At 42.2% G+C, this 22,203-nt stretch overlaps 1 protein-coding gene and 2 long non-coding RNA genes across 4 annotated transcripts in view; 2 read left to right on the top strand and 1 right to left on the bottom strand.

Moving 5' to 3' along the window:
• fam172a (family with sequence similarity 172 member A) overlaps positions 1–6,048 on the top strand; it is a 120,213-nt gene extending 114,165 nt beyond the window's left edge. For both annotated transcript variants that reach the window (XM_027006275.2, XM_027006273.2), the window contains one exon: positions 3,812–6,048. In XM_027006275.2, coding sequence (XP_026862076.2) covers positions 3,812–3,999 — 188 coding nt within the window. In that variant the 3' untranslated portion in view covers positions 4,000–6,048. The remainder of the gene's footprint in view (positions 1–3,811) is intronic.
• LOC113575006 lies at positions 1,681–19,061 on the bottom strand. Its single transcript, XR_003410375.2, has 3 exons — positions 18,856–19,061; positions 7,825–7,994; positions 1,681–2,346 (listed from the first exon to the last, which is right to left on the bottom strand). It is a non-coding gene; the product is annotated as an uncharacterized LOC113575006 (long non-coding RNA).
• LOC113575007 overlaps positions 18,844–22,203 on the top strand; it is a 4,859-nt gene continuing 1,499 nt past the window's right edge. Inside the window, exon 1 of the long non-coding RNA XR_003410376.2 lies at positions 18,844–18,931. This is a non-coding gene — a long non-coding RNA (uncharacterized LOC113575007). The remainder of the gene's footprint in view (positions 18,932–22,203) is intronic.

The following is a 22,203-nucleotide window of genomic DNA, read 5'->3' as shown; positions in this document are numbered from 1 at the left end:
AGCGGCATCACGAGAGAGTGAACGCGGGCACCTGTTCATCTCTCAGCCGTGCCGAGCCTATGGACACGGAGGCCTAGCGAACAGGCTGGAGTGCCTGACAGAGCCGCCGGGTTTTCCCACCAGTGCCAGGCTGGCTAGGGAAGCCGGCTCGAGCTGAACCGCTGCCGGAGACCGTGTGCGCTTACTCGTCAGCCGTCCAGAGTCGTCTCCACATGTACGCTTCTCCTAAAGGGACGCATCCGATTTGTGGCGGTGTTGGTCTAGACGTAATATTTATTTGAAATGAATGTGTGGGGAAGTGAACACAAGCAGCAGTTCCAGGATTTCGCTTTCAGTTGCTGACAGCGTGTGAATGAAGAATTATTGTGAAACTCCGCATCAGTGTAAATGCCCTGGACGTGTTACAATTATTTTTATTTTTAGACGTTTATTCGTTTTCCATAATTACTAGAATCTAATATATGATTATTTTTCAACAACAGTGTAATTATGCCATATCAAAATGCCCCTAATGAAAGCACACAGTTTTGAAAATTAAATGAAATATTCCAGTTGTGCTCAGTCAATTAAGAGACAGGATTGAACGGCACGCTACAGATGGAGGCTAATTACAATCAGCATTCTTTTATTTTCCTTTTTGCTGCTCTTGCAGCATGAGGTGGCTATTCGCTCACCTACTGCTTGGTCTACTGCTTTACCAAAAGCCAAGATTGCTCTGTCACATGTGTAGATGTTTGTTTATAGCTAAAACTGTGTGTGTGTGTCTGCTCAGTTATGTTAAAAGAATCCAGTGGAGTTGCCATTTATGACATCAAGATTGGATTTATTATTTAAATCACGTCCGCTTATATCTGACAGAAAATCGTAATTGTAGAGTGCACAATGAAAATGACAAATACTGTTGTCAAATACTGCTGTATTACACAGCATAAAGAACAGTGGCATGGTAGGAACCAGAGATAGTTCACACACATGTGAGTGTGTGTGACGGTCACTAGGGTGAGTCTCCGTGACACCAGGCTGTGTCCCTGAGATGGCTGTCGTGCTAGAGAGATTTGTTGCTGAAACTTCCAGTGTACTGCTTTCCTCTTTCACTTGACTGTTTCTACACATTTAAATTTTAAATCTGGGGGATACACACTTGGCATGAGTGTGAAACATGGTTTGAGTTCATCTTCAAACATGTCAGACAGTTTCAGTGCAGTAGCTATAGTTTTTACCATGCCTTTGAACACGAATAAACGTGTAAATAAAATAAGGCTTTGGGCACAGAAAGAAAAACCTGTTGTAGTCTTAACTGTAAACTTTTAAATATGCGTAATGGATGGATATTGATAGTTCCTATAATCACTGGTATTATAAATATCATAGTAGATTATCACTTACACTGTCTAGGAAATGACATGATAGACTATTTAATATTTGTACTTTTACCTTATTTGTGGTCTTAGCTGATTCTTATTTCCCCATTTTCGCTAGTGACACACAACATAATTCATATGAAAAGCAAATAACTTGTGTACATTATGTACCATGTTTATTCTATCGCGTAATAGAACAGGCTTGTAGTAAATCTTAATGGTTCGGTGTATTTTTGTTGCTAAAATAGTCAGGTATGCTTGCAAACATGAATTGACTGTGAACACACAATACTTTGTTTAATAAATAAAACGCAGCCTAAAAAGCTTAAAAAACGTTTTATTTGAGATCAGTTTTTCTGTATTGTTAAGAGTGAAACAAAGCCTTACTGACATTACTTATATTCCTTCCACTAATTATATCGTAATTATTTTTTACTTTGGCATTAATAATGTGTTTAGAAGCCTAAAATATATCAGCTGTATCTCCCTGACAGGCAGCAGCTTATGACAAACAGCACAACGCGGAGTCTGTCATCTGTTTTTCCTCTGTGTAAGACTCCAATCTGCCCATAGAAATATAAGGAGAAGTGCGTCGCCCCACGTCCCGTGGGCGTGGTGGGGTCTGAGCCGAGGCCTGGCCGCCCTCCCGCCTTCTGCGCATGTCGGTGCAAGCAAGCGGAATCCGCGTGTGCACCTTCAATTGCACTCCGCACATCTTGGCAATCAAGAGCTGGCGTGGTGCTGTAATAAAAGCCCATTAGTCAAGCGCGCTCGCGAGCTCTCGTCGGAGGCAATGTCGTCGGTGAGGGCGGATCCCCCGCAGGGGTCACTGCAGGGGCCCGGCTCGTTTGCATATCTGCTTGGAGACGCACTGTTGCTGACCCTGGAGCTGGGACCAGTGCGAGAGGCTCTCACGGCTCCCGAGTTCACCGCTGGTTCAAGGTAACAAAAAAAAATAATAATAATCCCTCACCATTGATCACTCCTAAAGAAGAAAGGAGAGAGAGAGGGAGAGAGAGAGAAGGAGAGAGAGCGAGGGAGAACAGTTGGAGGCTGTGTGCTGTAAATTGGGTATAAATGATGAATAAAAGCAGCGAGGTGCTCCCCTCGTTACCAGGACCTACCCAGGTAACCAGATTGTTTGGGTAGGAGATATTGACTCCCTGATTGCCAGTTTGGTAAACTTGACCTGAAGCACTGATCACTTGCCAAGCTAGGAAAACACACACATACACACGCTTTTCCCATCTCACCCCAGCTATCTTCGTCAATACTGGCCAGACAGAGGTCAATCTAATAAACATGGAGGTCAGTATTGTGGCCGTTTGAGAACTCTTTTGGCAGGAGCCTTAAAGGTGCTTTTTAATTGTATCCCTGCGGCCAGTCCTTTGGAATGCGATTGTGATGCAGAGGAAATACAAACAATAGCAATTGGACAAAAAAAAAAAAAAAAAACATATCGAGCCAATCCGCTCCCCAACACGCTCTCGGAAAAATCCCGCCAGTGCGGCGAGAGGAATGTTGAACTCCGCAGTTAAAATAATGGACATGCAGAGAACACAGCCAACATGCTGACAGATAACACAGTAAACCGTGCTGACAAATATCACAATTAAATGACCAGTTACAGTGATCATGGCCTCGGGAAGGCTCCTCTCCTGCTACCCAGAGGTGCTTCCAGGATGTCGAAAGGTTCCGTGAGGACTTTGTGAGGTGCAGCAGGGACTTGAGGTATACATGTCACTCCTCCAGTGCCCAGTGACCCGGACATGGGAATTCTTTAACCCGCTGCGAGAGGCCGAATCCGAGCCTTTCCGTGGAAGAACTGATAGCCGCGCCGTGGTCACTAGAGAGAACACTCGATCTGCCCCCGGCGGGAGTCACTGCCTCCATTGTTTGTCACTTTGCATACGTCTTAATAAGTGGAGAACCCGATAAGGGTGTATATACGGAAAGCTACCCGCTGCAGGCGCGAGTGTGGTGCTTGTGTGAGATTGGGCACCAAAATCGGACAAACCGGGTTAGCTTGAACGTGAGTACTGCACCAGATGTTCAGTAGCAAAATTGCTCGTTGGTTCAGTTCCACGCTCACTCACGTATTTACACATTTGTGAAGGCGATTGGGTTGGACCTCAGCTGTCCATCCAGCAGAGCTCATTTCAGCTCAAAGGTTATGGTGCTGCGTTTCTGCCCTATATTGGTTCTTCTCGTCTCCACGGTACATACTGTCGCACGGACGCGACACTGCCCTTTAGTTCTCTCCTCATATAAGATCTACTCTGTCCGCTTTATTTTCTCTTTCAATCAATACCTGCTAAGCATGTTCAATGTTTATATGCTGTTTGTGTGCCGTTCTCTGTGCGCGCGCGCCTGTGTGTGTGTGTGTGTGTGTGTGTGTGTGTGTGTGTGTGTGTGTGTGTGTGTGTGTGTGCGCGTGTACACGTTTGCAGGCACTGAGAGGCATGATCTGACATCATGGAGAAGCTTCCACTCCATCTTCAGGTTCTTCAGCAAACACATGGAACAGGATGAAAGTGTGGAGCAGGACGAGGAGAAGGAGCCAGACGATCGGGAAGTCTCCACCGCCACCCCAGTGTCCATGCGCAGTTCCAACCGGGCCAGGCACGAGGACTTATAGAACCTGCTGGAACCCTCCGGAACCTCCCACAGTCTCCACCCGGGCCCTTGCTCAGTTTCCTCTCTTTGCTTTTAATGAAGAAAACAAAAACACAACCAAATCCCTCCCTGGGGCCCTCCTCCCTGTGATGTATTGTCTGAGGCCCGGGACTCCATGTGGGCGCGCCGTGTATACATCAGAATAGCGTTTTGCATTATTTCTAGATGAGCGCAACTGTCAAAGCAATACGGCTCTGCTGTTCGGGCCTCCCCTGGGCTGCTGTCCATGCCGCTGCTGGCTCTTCCGTGGCCAGATTAAGGCTGACAGGCGGTTCTGCACAGCACCTTGCTGTGTGCCTCTAATTGTCCTGACTTCACTCTGAACCGAGCTAATGCCTGGAAAGCACACACACACACACACACACACACTCACCCCCCAGGTCCTAGAGCCCACCTACAAGCCGGCGCTGTGCAGACCTGTCGTTTCTGTTTGGTTTTTCCCGCTCTTGCCTTGACCTGGGTTAGATATGTATCTGAAGGGCTGGTGTGCTGAGGAACATCTCATACTTCAGGTGCTGGAACTTGTGGGCAGTTCTGGAGTTTGTTTAGCACTACGCCACTAAAAGTACTCGCAATATGCTGTTATTCGCTTTCAAAAATCCCATATTTGACACAGGTTTTTCTTTGCCGCCTGCCTGTAAGGGAAATGAATGCTGAACGCCAAGTAATAATTTAAGCAGTCGCTTTACAATTCTAGAAGCATTTGTGGAATTAAGACACTGAGTCTGAGGATTTAATGACAGCCAGGAACAGAATTCTATAGATTTGAGGAATTGTTTCAAGCTTTCACTTCATTTTAAGTCACATACCAAGAGCACATTTTAGGGATATCTTTCATAAGTGAGTTCAGCAAATATCTGCCTACCTGTGAGGACTGAAGGGTTAATATTATCCAAAGTCTAGAAGAGATTTATGTGGAGGTTTTTTTTTGTCTTTTTTTTTGCTTTCCTCATCAGAGCCCCGTTATGTCTCGTGTTTTAACTCCACATTGACATCCTCTGCTTTCACTACAGCACACGTTGTCATTTTCTTGGCATAAACAATAAGGCATTGTCTTCAGAACAATGCGGTATTAGTCAAGGCTTAAAGATACGCCGTGCAAATGTGTCAGTACATCACAGTTTTAACTAAAAACAATTCATCTACACACACACACGCACACTCTCTGCCCTATCATTTTAAAATAGTGTCCTGTAGATCTTTGGAGGTAAACTATTTTAATATATAAGTGTAATTTGCATATTTTACATGTAGTTTAACCAAAATAAATGAATGATGAGTGGATATTTGAGAACTTTTCTGACCTGATCAGCATTTGATGACATTTAATATACTTTTAAGAGTTTAGCTTGCAGCTGTTTTGACCATGGACCAGGGCGTTTACGGTTTACCCTGGTCGATCTCAGCATATGCGAACGCTATATATTAATTGCAAGAGGCTGCTCATTACAGCTGAACTGGATATTAAAATCCTTGGATATTGAAACGTGCAGTTTTAGGAATAAAGAAGCTCATCTGGCTCTCCCTTTTTATTTCATTCCTCTTTTCCTAGTTTAGCCTACTAAGCCATATGTGAATTGGTCATCAGCCTTAAACCAAATCCAAATATACATTTGATATGTAAATGATAAATCTTAACAGTTACTATTTTTAATCAAGTGATTTCTATGTTTATATTGCGAAATCATATTCAGTCTAAAAATTGTTAGGTCTATTATTGCAGTGATTACACTTATTCATGTTATATAAATGGTTTGTGAGTTTTCCATTTTCCTGTCCTTTTTTCCCGTTAAACTTGGTGGGGGCAGTTTTCATATTGCTTGTACGGTCGTCCCGATTTGACACAACTATTTTGTAGTCGTCATCTCAGTCCGTCTTTAAAGAATTTTGCCTTTAAATAATTTTGTCCTGATCATACATGGCCGTAATCCACTTAATTTATTTCCCTTGTTTCTTGCAACTATCTGCAAATATGGCTGCTGCCGAATAAATTCTTTTTAATGACACAATATGATCTCGTGTTGTTATTTTTGTTTGTTTGTTTTCTTTTCATGGGTTTAATGGTTAATGATTGATCTATAGATATTATTGTTGCATTTTTTTTTCCACCTGTAGAAATCCGAGTCTTTACGGCCGCTTTTTGGATGATTCCTTTAGTCGGCTGGACGGACGTATCCTAACTGCGCGCTCACGGATGCGAGCGCACGGGCTCCTCTCGTTTCCAATCTCGTGATCGTAAAGGCATCACTATCAAGCCGAGAGGTTGTCGGGTTAGGGTCCATCCCTGGAGCCCGGTGGAGAGCAGCTCGCCTCGCTGCGCGGCTCCCGGGGAAGCGGAGCCTCGTGGGCTTCTTGTGGTCACCCGCTCGTCTCACGTGTCGCCTACGGAACTCGAGCGCGGAAGGTGATCCGCGAGCCCACTCCCGCACAACGAGGCCAGTGTCGAGCAGAACGGCGACAGGCGAGAGACTGCGGCGTATCAGATGGAGCCTAAATCAGCAGGTTTGTCTTAATGCCGCAGGCTGGTTTTGCCTCTGATGGGCGGCACGGAACGCAGCGCTAAAGTTACGTTGAACGAACTTCAGACGCTGAAACATTTCCCGTACAAAAAAAAAAAGTTTTTTTCCAGTTTATCTAAAACTTTTTGGAGAATAAAACGGGGTGCGTTCGAGATGTGAATGTTTTCCAAATAACTGTCCACAAAAATGTGTCGAAGAAGCCTAGGTGTTTAATTCCTCTGTGAATTAAATACATAGTTTACCTATATACATAACTATTAATAACATGCCTATCCTGTAGTAGTAGCAGGCTATATGTGTTAGACCGTAATATTCGTTTTTCCACATCTTTATTTGCTAAGGGAAACAAACTTCAGGCCTAAATTGCTCCGATTTTGTAGTCTATTTGTACAAATGTATTGAGAAACTTGTTAAATGAAATACAAAAAAAAAAAAATGCTTTATGGAGTATGGAGTCCGTCTTAGCCTAAATCAGGACGCGTCCTTGGCGCAACCTGTGCAGAATGCATTCATAGCACTTTTGGATGCGACAGCCAACCTTAACTGGAAAACCTTCCTCACATTTGGAGTGAATGAAATCCTTGATTGATATTTTAATTTCTACAGCTAGCGTTTTGTCACGCATGCTCTTCCGCGCTAGTAGATATGAACTTTGTTCAAGCTTTTCTCAAAGAGCCAAAGCTGGTGAAGTTGGAGCTTCACCCCTTCTCTCCCTTGTCGAGAGTCCTTCACCAGATCGCTGTCAGATCTCTATTTGCATAATTATATGCTCGGTTCTGAAGGGAAATCTAACCCCTTACATTTTACGGGTCAAGAAACTGCGACAATCAATGTTTTATTGTCCTGAATAAAAGAAATGTTCAAATTGTCTACGTACCTCTTTCTTCATATTTAAAGAATCTATCTATCTATCTATCTATCTATCTATCTATCTATCTATCTATCTATCTATCTATCTATCTATCTATCTATCTATCTGTCTGTCTGTCTGTCTGTCTGTCTGTCTGTCTGTCTGTCTGTCTGTCTGTCTTTCTGTGGGTGTATCTTTGCTGTTCAGACCCAACTATTCATCTCTCTCTCTCTCTATCTGTGTCTCATTCACACACACATTCACACACACTTTTTTTTTTTTGATGAATGGTTATTAGTTCATATAACACACGTGGCCCACACACCCTTTCACGCACAGCCCACACAAGCGCCTTGGTTCTCTGAAGTTACCGTTCCGTGCACGTAAGCCTTTCTCTTAATGTGTCATAACCACTTACCGGACATGGTGTGCGAAAGCGTGTGTGATCTTTTAGGGGATCACGCCAGTATTGGGCAGCTGCTGCTGGCGGAGACGCTTTATGTAGCTTTAATGGTACTCCAGGCCATGTCGTCCTTTCAATTAGCTCCTCCCTGATACGCCAGGTCATAAAGGTCCTATAGCCTGCGACTGAAGACAAACACGTTTGGTTTAGACTTGAGCGACGGGGGTGGGGTGGGGTGGGGGTGGGGGTGGGGGTGGGGGGTAGGAAAAGAAAACTTCATGTGACGGTACATTATGAGAAAGTACAATAAAAAATTACAGGAAATGTTGAGACATTGTTTTGTTGCCCATTATTAACAATTTACCATTTCGGTTTGACGTTGATGAACGGACTCACTTATTCCACAATATGAGCGTTCACAAGAAAGACAATTTCAGTGTAGGTCAGCGATTAATGTCAGGAATTCGGTTTGTGGGATAAACCCGAGGTGTTATTGTGATGTGTTCAAATCTTCGTTTTTCAAAACGAAGCAGGTGTTTGAAATATAGCGTGTACAATAAATGCGTGGTCGGGACGGAAACGAAGCAACATGCTGACAATCGACTGTGCTTCCACTGGGGTGTGTGGACATTTTTATCTAGAGGACCCGAAAAAAATATTTAACATGCCTTTTTATGTAAATATCACACAATATATGTTAGTATGTTGAAAAAAATCCTAAAAGTACAAACCGCCGATAGGCGTAAGGTGGCTAGTAAGACTATACCAAAATCTGTTAATAAAGTTTTAAACCTAAGCTTTAAAGTGGTCATACAACTATTCACATTGTTGTAAATATGTTTGATTCCAGAAATACAAAAGCATTGTATTATTGTTGCTGCTGTTTAATGTCGAGTGAAATTATCTTTCTAGACACGATACAATGCGATTAACTTTCTGATCAGTTTTCTTCTGAAATGGCCCGTGGGCAGTAGGTCTGTTTTCCTCCCTAATAGTTGGTGCACTTAGTAAAGGTAGTAAAGGTAATGTTGCTTTTTCCAAGCCATAAGCGCCTGAACTGAACGATTCGTAATGGAATATTCAGGTGGCCACACAGAAGACCGAAACAGGAACCACGCCGTTTTTCACCTCGCCTTTAACACATTTTCTACTTTGCCCACAAAATCTACCTTTAAAACCGAGGACAGGTACACACGGACCTAAATCACTTGAGGTCGCTGAGAAACCGGAGAACGGGAGCGCGAGGGGACATTACAACCTGTCATTTTACAGTGGAGGATGGAATTCCCGCGTAGGGTGCCAGGCGGGTCACCGTGCTGTCGGACGACCCACAGTAAGGACACGATAAAACCTGATCCTTTCTGCAAAACAAGAGGCCTTTTCAATGAAACCAGATTACACTGCCCCGAAACCCGCGCATCAAACTGGGCTGCGGAGCCCTACTCGGTCAGTCTGGCCCTGTTTATGCGCTAGGCTGCTTTTTAGGGGGTTATGGGGGCTCAACCTTGTACTGACTCACACATTTATAGATGAGACCCATCGAGCTTTGGAGACTAACCACATTGGCGCGCGACACCGGCCGCTCCCACATGAATAGCGGGCGCGTTATTGCACGGCTCAGACGTCATCGCCTCGCTCGCGCATCCTCATTAAGAGCCGCCCGTCAAGATGAGGCTTTAAATTAAGTTATTGCCATCCAATGAACCCCAAATTAGCGAGGCCGCAGAGGTGTGCGCCTGACGGGCTGCTGTTAAAAACAGCCTGACAGGCAACAAGGTGGCTACTGAGAAAGGGGGAGGCAGGGAGAGAGAGCGATGATGAAGAGTATGACGATGATGATGGTGATACAGAGGGTGGATGGATAGGGCCCGTTATCATATTAGACCATTGCTTGTGCTCGGGCCTTCTTCGTTTTCTTTATTGTGATGCGACTCATCTTCCTCCGTATTCACCTAGAGGCTCTTGTGCCCTTTCTCTTTTTTTAAAGAAGCGAACGGCGAGAATAGGACGCCATCGTCTCTTCGCCTCTCCCTGGCAACCGTCTCCATGCCACTGCTTACAGTAGCCCATCCATCCCTGCATCCCTCTCTCTTCTCCACCTGAGTCAGCAACCAAGATGAAAAGCGACGGCAGACAGCACGACGTCTGACGGGAGAAATGCGCGTAAAGAGGTCTGTCATCTCTGCGTTAAGGCGGAAAACCTCCTTTGTCTATCTGGAAAGTCAGTGAACGAACAAGACGGCGTCCGTTAAACTAGCCAGTGGACAGTCGACAGTTTCACTTGTGTAAATAGGGCAAAACAGAATTTCTGTCTTTTTCACGTGGGTCAATAGTCATTTAAAAATATGTGACTTAAGGTCCTCATTTTTAAAGTCTACATGGAAATAGAAACGTAGGAAACTGATCACAAAAATCGATTTTTTTGCCGCTCGATCATTGGTTGAAAAAGTTACAATATCAATAAAGCTTGTAAAATTATGTCCTTTGAAGCTTTCAGAATACTATAATATATATTTAGTCAGCACCATTAACATTTATTTAATCATATAACGTATCTTAAAATTGTATGTATTCAATATATATATTTTAAAGCATACGTAAGCCTGACTGTGAGATAAAGTAGCTTAAATTAAGGTGGGCAAAAGAAAGTCTCTCCAACGGCTGTCAATGTCTTTTTCTACAACAGGTACAATTTTATTACATATACATTTATTCTATTTCGTCTATATTTAATTAAAAGCAAGTAAACAAATGAACAAATGAACTCATAAAGAAAACGAAAAGAATTTGACCAAAGAAACCTGGCTGATATTAAGACAAAACCTTTATCGTATAGGACGTTTTTAGACTTCATATATTTATATTTTGTATTTTTATTTATAATTTGATAGAAAACACTATTTTGAACCTTTAAATATAGCTATCCAATATAATAAGCATATAGGTGACGATATTTCCGTCTCAAAAATATTGAATAAATTTAGTCTAGTAGTCCAAGCGTGATATTCTCGAAGTAATTCACCATCACCACTTATCAACTGCGATATCTCACAGTCTCTCCCGTCTATTAGAGGCCATGGTCACTCACACACCGTGACAGTAGTGTGTATTTGTGCTTGGAGCACCAACTGTCAAGGTGGCTTGTTAAAGGTTGTAAACTGTTGGCGGTCTCCAGACACTGGCGATGGCATCGATTTGAAACTTGTTCTGTCTAATTTGATAAGAGCATTCAGGCACCTCTGTGTAGGACCATGGACAGCGCTTTCTCTTGACCCTGAACTCGCCCCCATCTCGCTATCAAATTACCCCCCACTGTGGTATATGGGGACGAACATAAAGTTGTGAGTGAGTGAGTGAGTAGCCAGTGAAGCCGACAGAAGCGTAAAAGAGCATTGCTATTTCATCGCTATTATACCCCACTGATCATATTCACATAGTTATATTCTCTTTCACTCTCTATTTCTAACACGCACGCACGCACGCACGCACGCACGCACACACACACACACACACACACACACACAGAGAGAGAGAGAGAGAGAGAGAGAGAGAGAGAGAGAGAGAGAGAGAGAGAGAGAGAGAGAGAAAGAGAGCTACTTACATGGAAGCAAACATAATGCGATATAAGCATACATTTTATTTGAAATAAACGTTTACACAGAAACAAAGTAGACTTGAGTCATAAGAGTAGGAAGGCGGCGGGTCTGCCGAGACGAAACGGGGGATTTGCTACTGAGGGAAAGCTGTTTGATGGATCTCTGCAGATTTGAGACAGCTTGTTAATTAAAGCCCCCAAGAGATGAGTTTCTGGAGCCATCGTCCATATCTGAACACCGCTAACTATCCTGACAGCAAGGAACTTAACAGGCACGCACGCGGAAGGCTTTGTTCACGCGCGCTATACTACTAGATTTTGGTCTCACGTGCTGCAAACCTACACGTGCCGTTAGTATCTGAACGCACTGACAGCTCAGTTAATTCGATCAAATCGGGAGACGCCGTTCTACTATTTCACGTAGGATATAATGTCCAGATCTGCTAGGATCATTCATCTTATAAATTCTATTGATTCCCATGAGTCGGGGAATAGTGTTACTTTTGGTCAGTTAGCGTATATATATTTTTGCGTGAGCTATAACAGATTGCATTAATAAGTTGTGATTTGGGTACATATTTTGGGCACATGTAGACCTAATGGGTTATATAAATGAACAATGTAAACTAATGTAAAATAAACGAAAGCTGAAACAATTTTCGGTAGATTTCGACAAGTCAACATGTCTTATAAGAATAACCTGTTATCTACATTTCTCCTGAAATCGAAAAAAATGTAGAACAGTTTTGAAATGTGAATGACACATACATCAATGCGCATTAGAACGGGGATCTCTAAACAACCGTCCACACACGTTTCAGCACTGCACGATTAAACCGTATGAATGCCACATTCTTCGCTATGTCCGATCTCTATAGCAATAAAGGACTGCAGCTTTGAAATCTGTCCGCTCCGAGAGCGTCTTTGGCGGGTTGGAGTGGTCAAGGTGGAGGGTCTCTATACAAGAACACCTGTGGTGAGAAGCCATGTGGGCTCCAATAGGGGGTGGCGTGAACTAGCGGACAAAAGACCATTCATTACAATTCATATTTTACATTTCTGATATATCTTACATATACTTTCTGTTAACTTATACAAATGTGCGCCCACAACTGTCATGCCGTTATTTGTTTAAATAAGTAAAAATTAAAAAGACAAAATGAATATTTTGGGAAATGGTCTGGATTAAATGGTACTTAACAGTTAGCTGGCTACTTCTCGGTTCAAACTGAAATGAAAAATACATTAAAATGTGCAAACAAAAGTTAAAAAAACAAACAAACAAACAAAAAACGATACATGCATGAACTTATTGTATTTGTAACCTCTGGTAAGTGTCTAACGTTATAAAGCACAGGATAGTCGTCTGACATTATGGATTTTTAGGAAAACTGAAGCACAAATGCAACATAAGCTGTTGTTCTTATTCTTTGAGAAGTGTGAGAATGCGGTTAGGCTGCAGACGACCGCGCGCTCCGCTGTCTGCTACAACATTTAAAAGACATCTTTAAATGTTCTCCACGTCTTGGGCGCATTCATCAACGTCAAAATGTGGACAAGCCCCTATTTAGAAGAAGTGTAAGTGCAGCAATATATCTTCACAGCACTCAAAGTACACAATACATTTTTACAACGTGCGAATATGGCTTCTGATTTCCGCACTGCCTTATAAAATGTAATGATATATACACTCTCAAACAAATAAAGCATACATTATTGCAGTTTTGTGCAAAACCAGGTTTGTACTATGTTTTGGAAACCATTTCGATCCCGGCTTTGGAAGACAAACAGAGGCGTACACCATTCGTTTAATAGAATATGTGTTCTGTGATAGCTATGTGCATAAACATTAACTTGAAAAACTAGGTACACATTTATGTTTTCCAGAATCTGTCGTACAATTAAATATATATGAATATTTGCATGAGAAAGCATATTATTCTTAAAAACAACGCATTAAAATATAAAATAGATACTTATAAGAATAACTAAAAAAAATAAAGATTAGTTTCTGATTATACGAACTCTTCAAATATTTGCAACATTAGTCTATCACAAAACATTAATGAATACTGTGCTAACCATAAGCTTATTCTTATAACGTAAATTCTTCATTTATAAACCACGAAAGACAACAATATACTACACTATGCTCACTTTTAAATCTAATTATTTTACTTTTACAACAATCTTAAAATGTATATAATTAAAAACAATAATTTCTACCACGAGTGATTGTCACATTATTTCCCATAATAGGCACCATTTAAAACTAAATGTTTTTAGCAAAGTCTAACAACAGTGTGAAGAGCAAAGAGAAAAGAGACGTAATAATAATTTAAAAATAATACAAAATAAAAGAGTGTGAGATGCACAACACAACAGCAAACGGGCACAGAATGAACGAGGAGCTGTTTGTTTCTCCGTCACATGGTCCCAGAACACAGAGCGCCATCTAGCAAACAAAGGGAGAAACAAACAGCTCGAGACAACCCCTTCACCGACTATGAAACCACGAGCGCACCACAACAACACCGCCTGACGAAGTCTGTCAAACTGAGCTAAACTCTCAGCTTTCCAGGCCAGAAAAAGCTCCTCGCTTATTGCAGCTTGGATGCTCGGTATTAATATGAAAAAAGGATGACACGCCGCAACAACATGCTTTACAAAATCAAAGATACGGCCACTTTGATTCGATATAATTTATACACAGCACTGTTTCATGTTTATATCTGCAAAAAAAACCCCAGATACATTACCTCATATAAGACAAAGCCTCAAATGAAAACGTTATACCATAACCTTAATCTAGACTGTTTCTTCTTATTTTATTATATATATCTTACATATTATTATTATTATTATTATTATTAAGGGTTTGACTGTAAAGAAGCTGTTAGTTACATAAAGAGAAACGGAGATCTATGAGAAGTATGACAAGTCTAGTGTTTATATGTGAGTTTCTGCCATACTGTCTCAAGCTATAGGCGTTCCAGACAGTTCAGAACGCTCAATTCTTCTTATGCGTTTTCTAATATTTTCACTGGCAAAATACAATTTTCATTACAGAACTACGACCACGCTAATACTGGTACTACGATTACTACTACTACTACAGATAATAATAATAATAATAATAATAATAATAATAATAATAATAATAATAATAATAATAATAATAGCTTTAAAAGAGTACGTCGTCTTTACAGTAAACACTTTGTTCTAATGATATGGCACTTAAATAACTGCAGTAGTAAATACGGGAGTCGTCTGACTAACTGAATTATTACTCGTGCATAAAAGCAGCAAGGACACAATAACGGATTATGCACAAGAGAGACGACTGAGCGCTACACGGTCTGAACACAACACACGCTATGAGAAGTAGAGCAACATTAGACTGAACCCACCACTTATAACCTAACCTAGAAAATCTCACGTCCTTCACTTCGAAAGAATCCAAAATGTGCCAATTTCAAATTAAACAGGTTCATTTGTAACATGGCTAACTAGTATCCACTGCCATAGAAATCCACATATATTATTATTGCAAACTGAAAATTTGTCAGTATTATTAGACAAATTTAGAGGCTAGTCAAAGAGTAGAGTAGATGATTCACTAGTGGTGATTTATGTAGTCCAAACAAAAACCAAAGACAACTGCTTACTTAAGAAACCCCAGTGTACACCTTGGGTGATCAGTAAACAACATAAAATATTATTGCTAATTTAAATGTGCTCTTTGACCTGAGCCACGTGTAGGATACTGTTTTTGGTCAAAACAGAGCCTAAACAGAATCATAGAATGTTAATACGATAAATCGTTTGAGTACATATAGGTTACATCTCCAATCAGCCCTTATCAAAGCTGTACGTGCGGTGTTTTAACTACGCGTTTAAGGGCACCAGTAAATGTACCAGTGACGATGAACGCAAAAATAATCCTGTCTGGCGAACCCGCTGAGCGCGTGGATCTCGTCCTGTAGCTGCACGCTGCAGGTTGATGTGCGGATTGGCCATAGTCTGTCCAATGAGCCGTTTGACAATAGGCCCCGTGCTACAGCTCCAGGTTTTCCAGTGAGGAATCGGGTTTGCCCTTGGCCTTTTATTTAAGGGAGAGGTGTTTACAGACACAGTGAAAACAGGTATAAAGACAATAAACCGAGGTGCGTTTGATGTGCACGGGCCGCATATTGCACTGAGGTGCGTTTGATGCTCAGTGTTTGTATCCATTTATACTGTCACTGAAAGTCACGGTCGTTTTTATAAACAAAGATAATCTGTGAATGTTTTAGTGCAAATAGTTTAAATTTGAATTAAAAAAAACCTGCATGGCGCATATGTGCCCGAGCGTCTTCCGTTGGTTTTATATACCGCAGTAAAATGGCACGAGACTTCTTGTTATAAATACTAGCCACGTCCTTTCGCTTTGCCACAAAGTGGTGGGAAGAGTGGATATTTGATGAGGCGTTTCTGAAGTATGCGAGCTTTGTGGTAAACTCCTTTTCATTCCTTGGCCACAAATACTCCTGTTCTCAAACAAACCTCACCAGAGACGCGGACCCCACCCCCCACCGCCTGCGCCCCCTCCCAAACTCCCTCACCGTGAATGGTCAGCTGACCTCTGGGTCTCCGTCCACTATAGCCAGTTTTGACCTAATAAGCCGCCTTCCCCCAAGGCGGACACAACTAAACACGGTTCCTGCTATTCTTTGCTGATATCATCAACGGATGCAAACGAATGTAGCGAGGGGGAGCATGGGTTCTGGCATAAATACAACACTGAGATAGCGTGTAATACTGCGCATGAAATATTTCGGAGCGCATGTGGCGATGGTTAAGACCGTCCTGCATTCTAATGACTGGCAAAAGAGGCGAGAAGCAATACGCCGGGGAAGAAAAACATGTCCCCGTCTCTGATGGAAGACGCGAATACCACACAGACTTCGCATTCAGATTAAGACCGTTAGTTTCTGTCGTGGCTTTGAAGAGAGGGGCCAGGTCATTCTGAAAGAAAGACCGTTCCCCGACCCCCCTCCCCCCCCCCCTTAACACCCTTGCTGCCTGCTCGCTCTCTCTCTCTCTCTCTCTCTCTCTCTCTCTCTCTCTCTCTCTCGCTCTCTCCTCGCATCCTCGTCTTGTTTCGAACGACCCCCATCGTTTGCAGCGCAGACACAAGCGGTTGCGCGCGCGCATGTTCTCCGGCAGAGCTACACGGTCGGTAGATTTGGGCTCCGGCTTTCTGAACACCAGGACGCTGTGTGCAATAGGCCAAGGCCGCGCAGGCCTTACAACGGCAGACGCAGCACTCACTGTTGCGCGCGGGAGGAACGAGTGTCAGTGCACGTATTATTCAACGGGCATCAAAGAAACGCCATTTTTGTTCATGAAACGGCACAAACTGGTTAATGCACACAGAACGGTTCGCTTCAAATAGCTGCGCACTGTCACAGTAAAGTCGTAGGCTCGTACGAAGCCCGGGTAACGTGCTGTTTGCAGGGCGACGGGGCTTTGATATTTACTTCCCACTGTTGGGTCTCCGTCCGTAAAAGCCAGCGTCTAACCCCGTCGTGCAGCCCCGCGCAGTTCTCATACTCTCGCGCGTGCTAAGCGGAGGAATGCGCGTGTATTTATCAAACGCACGAGCTGCGGCGACTATGGGCTAGACAGGGGGATAAAGGGCGGAAAAGCGGCGGGATCAGGGCGCCGCGGCACGCACCGACACACGAGCCAGGCGGATAATGCCTCTGTCAAGACCCGGTCAATATGGCGAGGATGAAAAACCTCCCTCGACAAAACGCTTCGGTCATTTATTATCAAAGAAAATAGAAGTCATGCTGAGAAATTAGTCAAATAAAAACTAAATTAGAGTGATATTAACAACAACATAATTCACCGAGCCTGTCAGGCAACCTGCCACATCAATGCCTATAATAGTTGTATTGCGATTGCTAAATGTAGGAAGAGTCCTATATGAAATAGGTACAAAACTGGAATAGATAGATAGATAGATAGATAGATAGATAGATAGATAGATAGATAGATAGATAGATAGATAGATAGATAGATAGATAGATAGATAGATAGATAGATAGATAGATAGATAGATAGATAGATCCTTTTTAAAATATCACGTATATGTTGCCAATTGTACAAAATTGCTAAGTACCCAACTGGTTTTTAAATGTAAGCGACACAGACGTATTCAACCATTTGACCCGACTAGCAAACTGCAAATCAGGTCTGAAAGGTTATTCAAGGATAATATTCTGTGTGACAGACAGCCTACAGTGAGTGTTCCAGTTAGTACACTACATGCGAATCATTCTGAATAATTTTATAGAGCTTATCGATGTTTCAGGTAAAGGCTTTCAACGTAACCTTACATTCATATAATGTATTCCAGTACATGGCCCGCTGTTAACACAACAAGCTAAACATGTTAATTGGCGCTGGCCTATCTACGATGTCCAGCGTTCTGCCATGAAATTGTGTAAGTATGAAAAATGGGTCACCGTTACATTTGGTCCCAGCATGAAGTGTAATTGCAACAAAGTGCTGCTGAGTAAAATTGTGAAACTTGCTGGCTGTGGTGGCACAGGCGCAAACCATCTGGTGTGTATTATAAAAATAGCCTGTAAATATTACTGAAAGTCCGGAGCGTTATCAGGTACGTAAGCGCGGGGTCAGTCGCTGCCCACGCGAGGGGCGGATCGGAGAATGCGGCTGTGAAGGCCCTCGGAAACATATTTGCATTAGTGAATTAACACAGTAATTAGATGCGCTTTGTTTTGGAGATCTCACGATAACCTGACGTCACCGGCTTTCCTGGGCTTTTGTAGGGAATAAAGATGGGATAATACTTGCTCCTAGCGGAACTTAGCAACAGGTATGTCATTACATTTCAGAAACAATGTAAGGTTTGGGTTTCGTAGGATACCGTCAGGATGAAAAACTCACAACTTCAGTGTTATTGCCGCCGACCACCGCTTACTGAAAAACGTCAACCATTCTAGAAAGCTGAAACCGGAAAAGGGAGACGAATCTGTTTTATACTTCGACATGTTCGTGAAATCCCCGTTCTGCGGCGCTGCGGCTTCGGTACCTCTGCTTTCACGCTTCCCATTTCATAGCAAACTCTGCGTTTCCATCTCCCTGGCTCACATGCACTGATTTATTCCGCCATCGCAGAGCCAAACGCGGAAAACTGTCGCTCTCGACTTTAAATGCTATGTGTTGATTAATTTGTTGTTAATGACAGCCGGAGTCATGCACAGGCGCCCGTCCACACATCCACACATCCTCTCCTCTCAGCTCCCTCCCCCTTCGCTCTCCCGCTCGCTCTCTCCATTCTCCCCAAATGCGGGCACACGCAAACTCGCCGCATGCGCGCACACGGAGCCCACTCACACACGCGTTTAAGGGGGACGAAATGAAAACAAATTTCTTACTTCTCCGTCGGACCTCCGTGCAAGGCTTCGTGTCCTTGCTATCGCGTTTGGTCGTCTTCGTCGGGAAGAGCATTGTGTAAGTCTGTGTCGGAGACATCGCCCTTTAATTAATGCGTTTCTGGAGTCTGTCCTTATACCCAAATGCTTTGAGTGAAATGGAGTGCAGATTGAGACATATTGAGCCCCCTTTAAGGGGGATCATTTCATGTGGGAGGTTGGACGCAAAGTTTGGACTCGTGACGGGCATTCCGGAGAGACATGCATATTTTAAAACAACAAAGCAAGATAGAGACGGCGCGAGGGGTGGGAGGAGGGAAAAAAAAACTTGGAAAGAACTCCCTAACTGATAAACAGCTGTCATTGTTGGAAAAGAGTTGAGCGCGCGTATTTAGTTGTGTATTCCCAAAGCTCCAGTTCTCATGTGAACCAATAATAATCTTTCAAAATATTTTGAAAATAGTAACATTTATTTACTATTTCCGTACAAGTGTTGGTCTATTAATACACTCGAATTTACTTTCAGTTCCAAATACTAATAATGCGTTCTTAACTTGATATCAACAAGTGTATTTCAGCAACTTTTTTTTTTTTTTTTTGCTCTGATAGTATTTTTTCTTCAGTTTTATAAATTTATGGGAATTCCTATGTGGAAAAACCTGCGGTTGTGAAAGGTCACGCGTTTAAACCATTTTTTTTCCCTTTGTCCAAAAAAAAAAAAAAGAAGTAAGCTATAATAATATATGTTCTTGTAATTCCTAGTGATACGTATTTTAGTTTTTGGACGGTAGTATTTCCAAAGTCTGCAGTAATATGTGGATAGTAATACATGGAATATTTACACGAAACGATACGCTTAAAATGATCTGGCTTAAGTTGTCAATATGAATACAGTGTTAGTGTTTTAACACGTGCAGACTCTCATTAAGAAGCTGCCTACACGTGTTCGTAGAAATTATGGGTAACACTAGAAACGAACACGCGCGATGTTGAGCTGGATATCTCTCTCAGTTGTCAGTGGTGGTCCATGGGTATGGAATGCTAATAAGCGAACCCCTCCACCCCTCCTCCTCCGTGTCGTCTCACTCCCTTTCTCTCAGCTGGCGAAAGGGATCGATAGCTGACCCGATGGTTTGGCCACTGCTTTATTTATCTGGCGAGGCAATGATATTATCAGCCTTGAACGTTATATACAGCAAACGTCTTCCTAAATCAACACAAAGAGATCGCTTACACAGCGATCTGTGCTTTCTCTTTCTCCTCCCTCACACCAGGCCCGACCACACACACACACACACACACACACACACACACACACACACACACACACACACACACACACACACACACACACACATGTTTAGGCGTCGCCTTATGTTACGTTAACAATTGGGGAAATTTTATATCCTGTTGAGTTGGATTTGATTCATGTCTTAAGGCTTACCGGGCGCGCTCTCTGGACAGTGATCGTAGAGAACGTTAACAGTAATGCAGCGTCATCCCAGGTTGACTGCGCGCTCTCTGGCGCGTGTTGTCATCAGACGTTCTATATGATCAGTCCTCAAACAGAGATGTTATGATCAACGTTTTCCTTCATCCTCCTTCTTGCTTACAGTTAACAGTGTTATATATATATATATATATATATATATATATATATATATATATATATATATATATATATATATATATATATATATATATATATATATATGCACACACACACACACACATGATAGATAGATAAATAGATAGATAGATAGATAGATAGATAGATAGATAGATAGATAGATAGATAGATAGATAGATAGATAGATAGATAGATAGATAGATAGACATGGACAGTTGAACCCTTTATAATTTATTTCCTGAAAACAAAGTAGAATTATTATTATTAGTAGTAGTAATAATAATAATAATAATAATAATAATAATAATAATAATAATAATAATAATAAACACCCAAATAATAACTTTGTTGAACTTTTTATGGGACAGCCCAGCGGCTTGCAAACATTTCGTTTCACCTTTGCAGCCTCTGCATTCCCGCTCTACCCTTCAGCTAAAAGCAGGAAACATCAGAAGCTATAAATTAGGACGCAAGAGCCTAAAAGTGTCAGATAAACACTCGTCTCTCAGCCAAGCGCAACTAAGCTAATAATACTGACATACCTAGCCCGGAGAGACCATTTGTTTTCTGCATTTGGTACCTTGACATTTCATTGGTCAATTTCGTGAGGTAAAACTGTCATCATAAGCGATGCCTGACACAAACAAATAAATAGCCTTAAAAAAATAAAACAAAAACAAATGCCCAGTGGAGATGTAAAGCCTAAATTACAAGCGTAAAGTGACATCAGTACGAATGTAACGGAAAGCTAAGGAGCTCGTTCCTGTCGTAAACCTAAGCTATATGATTCATGTTCCTTTATGTACAAATCCTGTTTTGTTAATTAGTAACACGTGGCACGAATTCGGCCCTTAGCAACCATTGCTTTATATAGCCTCTAGTCTAACAAATGGGACTCTCAATAGCATGAACGCTGCTTAGAATGCAATAAAAAAAAATCTTCAGGGATTTTGATCTCATTATTGCTCAACATGAAAGTGTTCTAAGTTTCCGGTCAACAATCTAGTCGAAGCATTACGTAACAATGGAACAGGCCGCGCGCGAGATTTCGCGTCATATTTATGGAGCCGCGGGGCCTACAGCGTGCGACGCCAACTGATATTAGCTCCTACGTATGCGACAGGCCTGTGTTCACATCAGACAGCATATGCGGGGTGACTTGCCGAATTTAAACATTGACGATTTACATGCTTTTTGTTCATACACAAAAGCTCCGTGGAATCCCCTTGTGTATTTCAACTCTCGTTCCTGATAGCGACTAAGCGATTATTTTCAATTCAAAAACCCTCAACTTGAGAAACATTGAAAACCAAGAGCAGTCAAAGAGCTATTGTCTCGGGTCCTTTGGGGTAATCAATCAAAAACGTCTTTGCTCTACGTGGTCTTACCACTGTTTCACTTTAGCGTGTTTCAAAATAGTGTTCAAACAAGCCAAAGAGCCTACATGGTGAGCGTGGTTTGGTTCAGTAATATTCAGTTTGTTTAATGAGAATAATTAGGCTACGACAAAAAAAATAAACAAAACTAGCAAGTTGCAACATCCATATCATCGAAGCTTTTCCAGTAATGAAATACATATAAAATTGTAATGAGTGCCGCTGCCAGCATTCTTACTTCTGCACAAAATTATAAACAAAACCCAAACTTGTGTGTGTCTCCTAACTACACTTTTGCTCGTGAAACCTACAACTACTGGTCGAACAAAGTAACGTATACGGGAG

The sequence above is a fragment of the Electrophorus electricus genome, chromosome 9 (assembly GCF_013358815.1).
Source record: "Electrophorus electricus isolate fEleEle1 chromosome 9, fEleEle1.pri, whole genome shotgun sequence".
Lineage (NCBI taxonomy): Eukaryota > Metazoa > Chordata > Actinopteri > Gymnotiformes > Gymnotidae > Electrophorus > Electrophorus electricus.
The sequence above is the reverse complement of the archived record's forward strand: the minus strand, read 5'-3'. Positions and strand labels throughout refer to the sequence as shown.